Source organism: Aquila chrysaetos, chromosome 3 (genome assembly GCF_900496995.4).
Source record: "Aquila chrysaetos chrysaetos chromosome 3, bAquChr1.4, whole genome shotgun sequence".
NCBI lineage: Eukaryota > Metazoa > Chordata > Aves > Accipitriformes > Accipitridae > Aquila > Aquila chrysaetos.
The window spans coordinates 46,908,332-46,915,921 of record NC_044006.1 but is presented as its reverse complement, the minus strand read 5'-3'; the positions used below and the strand labels follow the sequence as shown (position 1 = coordinate 46,915,921).

At 35.4% G+C, this 7,590-nt stretch overlaps 1 protein-coding gene across 1 annotated transcript in view; it reads right to left on the bottom strand.

The window, feature by feature from the left end:
- Positions 1-2,127: 2,127 nt before the first annotated feature.
- The window catches only part of AGMO (alkylglycerol monooxygenase), a 198,192-nt gene continuing 192,729 nt past the window's right edge, over positions 2,128-7,590 (bottom strand). The window contains exon 13 of the mRNA XM_030010075.2: positions 2,128-2,830. Coding sequence (XP_029865935.1) covers positions 2,750-2,830 — 81 coding nt within the window. The 3' untranslated portion in view covers positions 2,128-2,749. The remainder of the gene's footprint in view (positions 2,831-7,590) is intronic.

Sequence of the window (7,590 nt, the reverse complement as noted above, 5' to 3'; positions counted from 1 at the left end):
ATTTATTTGGCCTCTGCTTTAATGACTAGGTTGCCTTCATCAGCCACTTTTTATAAGGGACGCAGTTCTGTTAGACATGTTAGATGTTCCCAATGGTAGAGCGCCCCCTCATTTGGCCAAACTGGGGCTGCCAAATTGAAACTAAGCCATGCTTCATTTCCAGATTCCCATCAAGCTGAGAAATGAGACACTTTTAAGGTAGGAAAGTAAGGTTTCTGTAGAGTTCAGGATCTCTAAGTGAGTAGGCTGTAGCAGGGGTATATTTGAATTATACTTTGTGCCTGGTTTTTGCATATTTCATTTATTAGAATTGACCTCATGAGTACAACTGTTTTCTTTTGGATAAGATCTTAGTTAAACTACTGTGCCTTTTATATTTGTCACTAGTTTATCTGTATTTTTTAATTTATTTGTAGGCAACTGATAGTGACTAGAATGAGAAACTGGTGATTTACATAGAACATCTTAATCTGAATTTATTTTTGAAATCACATTCCTTTCATTACTTCATGTAAATAAGTGACATTCATTAGGATATCTTTAAAATTAATTTAATTCAGATCTTCATTATTGTCCTTCCAAGATTGCAGATTTTTAAATGCAGAAAATGTTAATTTTTTATCCTGTTCTGTCTCTTTGAAGGATTTCTTTTGATAAGGAAACTGACCTTCAATATGACTCTTCGTTATGTTACTTAGTCATTATATTAAACTGACCTCAAAATATTCCTGTGAGGTTGATGTCACTATTACAAATTTTGAAAATATAGGTACACTAACTTAAGTGTCACATAAGAAGTTTGTAGATTGTGTTGTACTTCTGGAATCAGATTCTGTCATTTTCTTAAATATCCTAGAATAGCTTCATAAGGAAAAGATCCCAAAAGCAATAATTTGATTATGGTGAGAGACACCATCAGTATTGCCATCACCCCCATCCCACAGATGGGGAAATTCAGGCAAAGAGATGACAAGGTTTGGTCAGAACTGGTAGTACCAGAGAAAGCTCCTGGCTGTCACACCGGTGTGTTAGTCATGAGATTATATTTCCACTCTGGAACTCAGAGGTATGTAACTGTATTTATCTATTTCTTAAAAAGACATTGGAAGCCTACCTTGTTATGAATAAAAGTTTGAATTAAACTTCTCAGCAAGTATCTAAAATCTTATTTCTTCTAGGTTTTTCATGGGCCAGTTTTTTCATTATTTTTCATTCTCATTATGTAAAGTGAAGAAGTTCCACAAGTCCTCTATTTAAACACACCTTCAGTTTAGGAAAGTATTAATTATCCTTACTTTGCATCCCAGGTATTAGTACCTCTAATCAAACTAACACCCACTTTCTCAGTCAAATATTTCAAGGTCTTCGAACAGAAAGTGATAGGCACAAGGCATCTGATACACACATGGAGTAACTTAAAACTGGGGTTTCAAAATTTATATAAAATTAAGGTGATACTATCACTAAACATTGGATCAATTTTATTTCTATAACATTATTGTGTTTCTGACAATTTATTGGAAATATCCAATTATGTAGACAGTGGCATCTGTTACAGCTAGAGACTAAAAATATGGGTTAATTAACAGTAGGCTACCTGTCTAAATCTGAGATGTCTGTTAGCATGTCATTAACACCTTAAAGGAAAATGGAATGGGAAAAAAAAACAACCCAAACTTAAATCCATTTTTTAATCCAGGTATTATTACTAGTTTTAGGCATGCAAGACAGCCTACATTTTTTAGCTACTTGACTTTAAGCACTTCTAAAAGTCTTGGAGCCAAATAAAAAGTTGGAAGAGTGTGAGGAAAGAAAAACAACCTAGCTCTAGTATTTTTGCCAGTCCTGCTGTTTGGAGACTCCCTTTACCATTTGTATTTAATTTTCCTATCTTAGTACAAACCATCTTTCCAACAGCTCCTGAAAGACAAGACGTGCATCTCCCCTGAGATCACCCCAGCAGGAAATTACCAGAAATTAAGGGCCCAGCCTTGCAAATATTTTGTCACGTGAGTAACATTAGTCAATGGGATACCCATATGTAAGTGCTGGCCTGATCAGTATCTAAAGTTGGCAGCTACAGGTGTACTCCTTAAATAATTCAGTCTAAACTGTAAGTCTGCATTATACAACATATACATCAGCCAATTTTATTGAAGATGTTTCAACTCATACTAGTTCGAGTTATTTTATCATGCTGTTTTTAATCATTTTCTTGCCTCGACTACTCATCCTCATGTAGCTGTATGTTATGAACACCGAATTGGGCATGACATTGAGATTTTAGTGTAATTCAATCATTACGGAAAAACTGACATTCACATATGTTTATGTTTAGCCTCAATAGGAAGAGAGTCAGGCACTTTATACCAGGTTACAACAAATATGATTTTAATTATTCCTCTTGTGAAAAATACTTTTCATGTATGATTGCTACCAAAATCACTGCAAAAATGCAATTTGTTTTACATGGTTTCTAAGACTTTGTAATCCTTTGAATGTAAAAATATATGTTGTGAACAAACATTTTATTTAAATTGGGAGGAAATTAAATATTTTTTTAAAAATCAAATAAAAATGAATACACGTCCTAATGAATCTTTCAAACTTTCATACGAAATCACAAACCTCTCCTATCATAAGTAAAATGATTGCGATTCAGTAAGATTCATGGCTGATTAATTCCAAGGAACTTAGAAGGTTATTCCAAAGTGCTGTTTCCATAATTAGTGATGTTAGAACTGCTCTTTCAGTGATGTTTATCTTTGGATGAAGTGATCCGCTTCATAATTTGGATTCCCCAGAATGCAGCGCAGAGGGAAAACAAGACCTACAACACAGAATTTAAAATGAGAAACATAATATAAGATTTTTAAAATTATACTTGTCTGCAAATATAATGAATGGGTGAAAACTGAGAGCTCCCAAATAGAAAACTATACAAGAATTCTAGGCATACTGATACGTTCACTTTAGGAATGTATGCTTTCTTTTTTCTATTACTTTTTGTTGTGTACATTCCTGTTTGAATTTGTTCTTTCTGAATGGTACCAAAACAAGGTAACTGGCAAAGTCTGCATGACCTTCCTTACTTTGTAATTGAGTTTGGATTTGGAGTACTCAGAGTCGTATATAATAAGACAGGACAATAATGACACCAGCTGTGACAGAAGGTAGGTGCAAAAAAGTTAACTGTTTTTTTGACAAATGGTCTGAAGAATGCTGACATTGTAAATTGCATGGTAGGGTACAAATACCCAAAGTAGACTTAAAGAGAATCTATGGCAGAAGAAGTGTTCTGGCTGCAGTACAATGGATCAGTACTACAATGGATCAGTACTTATTCCCCAACCTGCTATTTATGATGAGATATAAACCAGACTGCAAACAACTTTAAGATGTAATACTCTTTATCTTGTCCTTGGCTCTGTGCATCTTTTTTTTTTTTTTTTTAGTCAGTGAATTTTAATGAGAGATCTAATTTTTTATTTTTAATTAGTTTATTTGCTGAAAACTGCTTTGGGACGAGCAGGAATACTTGCAGAGTAAAGTTTAATTCAGGTAATAGCTTTGTCCAAAAAACCAAGAAAGAAAGATAAAAAGTGTGTGCACATGTGTGTATGTGAAATTTTGTATTTTAAATTTTCTGAAAGAAACCTATGTCTTTCATGTAGAAAATCTTCTCTAAATTAGAAAATTGCAAAATTAAGGCAGTTGTTATGGGTTACTGAAGTAAGTGAATTTTTTTACTGTGAGTTAAACAAAACATTCCATTTATACTGAAAGATATTTTGTTCACGTGATTTTTTGTTTATTTGAAGGGACAGAGAAAATTGAAAAGAAAAGGAATTTGGGGGTCAGGTTATAATAATTCTCCTTTCAGGTTAATCTGCAATCAAAAGGTACTGACCAGGAAAGCTCCAATTTTAACATTAACGTCATTTTAGATTCAACATTTAACAATGCATGGCCCAAAAATCTACTTCTGTCCTCATCTACATAGTCACTCACTGAAGTACATGAGAGCTGAGTGGCCAATATAAATAATAAATGACCATAATACCTAAAAGGTACTCATTTTGCACTCATTGAAGGGAATGTAATGGGATCAGGTCTGATCCCTCTCACAACCTGTTTGGGACATGTACAGGCTTCATGTAATCTATACATTACATACTTCGCAGCACAAGATGGAAATAACACAATGTATCAATAAGTAGAATTCCAAAGAAAAAAAAAATCCAATCACCATTCAACCAGTATCAAGACAAATTCTCTATAACTATTTTCATTGAAGGCTTTAATTCTACTTGAGCAAGGGTAGGCTGTCTACTGTGTTTAAAACTTCTGATGGCACTGTTGGTGCTGTATTTGTGGTCCCATTTGTAAGAAAGCTTCATAAAATTCTCACCAGAAGACTTACTTACAAGAGTTTCAGACCTTTAGGTATGAAAGATTTAACTTTTTTTTTTTTCCTTGCATTATCACAAACACCTTGTAAAACTGCATAGCTCTATTTTACAGCTATGGAATGGAAAGACTTTTTAAGCAGTGCTGCAGGCACACACTGTCTGTGTTTTGTGAGATGTTTTATTTCTATGCTGAGATGACCCATAGAAGAAAACCAACTACAAATAACTATCTGTATTTCTGATTTGGCTGTTATGTAATTGGGATGAGTGTGAATTGTGACATCTATAAAATGATGACTTACATATAACATGCTCTTACTGTGGAAAAATTCTTTGTTGAGCTATCTCCGGAAACAGATCTTATCCACTTGTCATAATTAGTACTTCTCTGACACGTTACTAAACTCCTTTCATTCCTCACCTCAGAAAGATCACTCCTATTCCTGGAAGATGCATTAAATATAGAAGTATTTCATTTTCAGAAGAAGCACGTTTAAGCACATTTAATGACTGAAGTGCAGGGCATTTGTAGGGGATTAATGACTGCTGGGAGATGATGATCACCTGAAGAAGCACAGCCATGGGCCATTAAGCCCCAGGAAATGTCCTCAGCTAAAGATGGTTATTGCTATTATAGGCCCAAAATGAAAAAAACATCTCAGGTGAATTTTTCTTTTAAAATGGAGTGATGCAGTTTTTTCTTTCTTAATTAAATTCTTTATTGTGAATTTCTTAAAGCATGCTCAATACTTGTGGGGGCTTATTTCAAATTGCAGTTATTACATCCAGAATGAAAACCTACATACTGCACATTGTGGATCTGCAGAACTAGTTTGGCTTCATGATTCTATAAAAGTATTGATTCACTGCCTATCAATGTCAGGACTGCCAGTACTCAATGGAAATAACGTATTCATGAAGCAATAATGCTGCAAGGTTGTGAGGGGTGGGGTTTGAGAAAAACCCAAACATCAGGGAAAAAAATTAAGGGGCCACATCCTCCCTTGCATGACAGCCATTCTGGCTGGCTCTACTGTTAGAATGCTGACCTACCCTGAACAGAGCCAGCTGTATGAGGCTACCAAGCAGAAACTTGCTGTGTAGGTTGGAGTTCAGTTTCTTTTGATTGCTACTGCACACTTTGGAGTTACAGGGCTTGACCCACTTGAACAAATGGTGCAATCAGGTGATGTCAGCAATGGAAAGTCGAGACGATACGTGACAGAATTTTGAGCAGACAATAGTGTGGGCAGCAGGAAGCAGCAGAAGAGCATTCCACCAGGCAACCTGAACTACAGTTGAACAGTATTTTCCTAATGCCCTTGGGAAAACATATTTCCTGAATCCTATGTGCAGATATTTTGTATTTCCCGTTCAACTGTCTTGCACCCTAACAGGTTGGGTTTTGGCTTTGTGTGGTTTTTTTTTTTTTTTTCCCTTTGCAGTTTCTGAATTATCGTCACAGAAATTCTCATTCCTTCTTGTATTGTCCAAACCAACTAATATTTGACCTTTGATAAAAATATTCATGGTTTCCTAATTCAGCCAGTTTTGAAATAAAAAGATAGAGTTAAATAGTATACATTTTCTATTTTTACACTGAGAAAAGTTCCCCCACAAAGAATATTACATAAGAACAATAGTTTCACTTCTGTCTTCAAGTGAAAAATTACTCTGGACAGTGGTCATATATAGAACAGCTAGGCCTAAAAGCAGAATTTCTCACAACCATATATCCAACAAAGTTAAATGCAAAATTTTGCCACCTTAGTATAAGCACTTGCTACATTTACCTGTTGAAGTAACTACAGATTAATTATACACTGTCCTTTAGACTGCTGGAAGAGGACAGTCCTCTTCCAAATATTTACATTACCTCCTTTCATACAGCCTTTGTACTTCCATAGAGCCTGTATTCTCTCTCTGAATAAGCCTACAGAAATGTAAATAACATTATTCACAAGAACAAAGATAGCTTAACTAATGGATTGACTGCAGGACTGAGTCTGCTCTTCACAGGAAACTCCCACTGGAGTGATCAAAGTTTATTAGGCTGTAAAGAACTTTAAAATCATTAGCTAAATTCAAGTACCCACTTCTGCATGACTAACTTTGTTGCTGATCACTAATGTTATTTTCTGCCATTTTCTCTTTTGTAATGGCTTTCTATATTTGAGCTGCCTAGACATAGTGTCTTTCCTCTTGCAGATTTCATCTGGATAGAATTAGAAGGCTTTAGATATTGGTGTAGAAATGCAGACCACTGTCCAATGATAGCCCTGCTTTAAGCGGGGGGGAAGCTCGAACTACAACACCTCAGATCCTTTCCAACTTAAATCATTCAATGATTCTCTGATGTTTCTCAGATTCTGCCCAGACATGTTCACTCCAAATTTCACTGCAGAGACAGTCTGCAACTGTGCAACAAATTGGCTATGTCTGGGATACAACACCATAGGAATGGGCGTGTTTATGATAGTGACTTCTCTGAACACCTCTGTGCTGGGCAATGTATTCCTAGCTCTGGAGAGGGCTTGGGAAAATCAGCACATCCACATACTTCATTAGGCTGGCTCTTCACATCATAAAGTGGACTTGGTACTGGCAAATGTGATAAACAATGAGCCCTCTCAATGTGATGCTTAGAATTGTTTAACTGATACTGCAAATCAAACATGATTAAGGTTCTTTTTATATTCTTTATCTACAAATCTGGACACCGCTTCTTCAGATCCACCAGAAATCATTTCATACTATCAATATTAATGGTAGAGTAATTTTTAAACTTTACCTGAGAAGGCTGTGTCTGGGTAGTGTAATTGTCCTTTTCTAGTAAAGATGGAGATAATGAACTGATATAACAGTTAATAAAAAATACTAATATTAATAGCAAAATAGTTGAATAAACTATAGTTGAATAAACTACTCCAGGTTTCACAAGTACCTAAGTGGTGCAGTTTTCATTAATACCATCATTGTTTTCCCACTTCTCTACACAGGACTGCTTCAGGTGCTGAACTACACAGAGATAGAAAATACATGTCTCGGAAATGGGGAAAGAAGTTCACTATTTCTGGAAGTCAGGATTTGGGTAATAAATGCATGGATCTTCATTCTTAGTGCAATGTTTGGAGATGAGCAGTCTGAGGCTAGTAGAGAAATGCCATGGCATTAACAG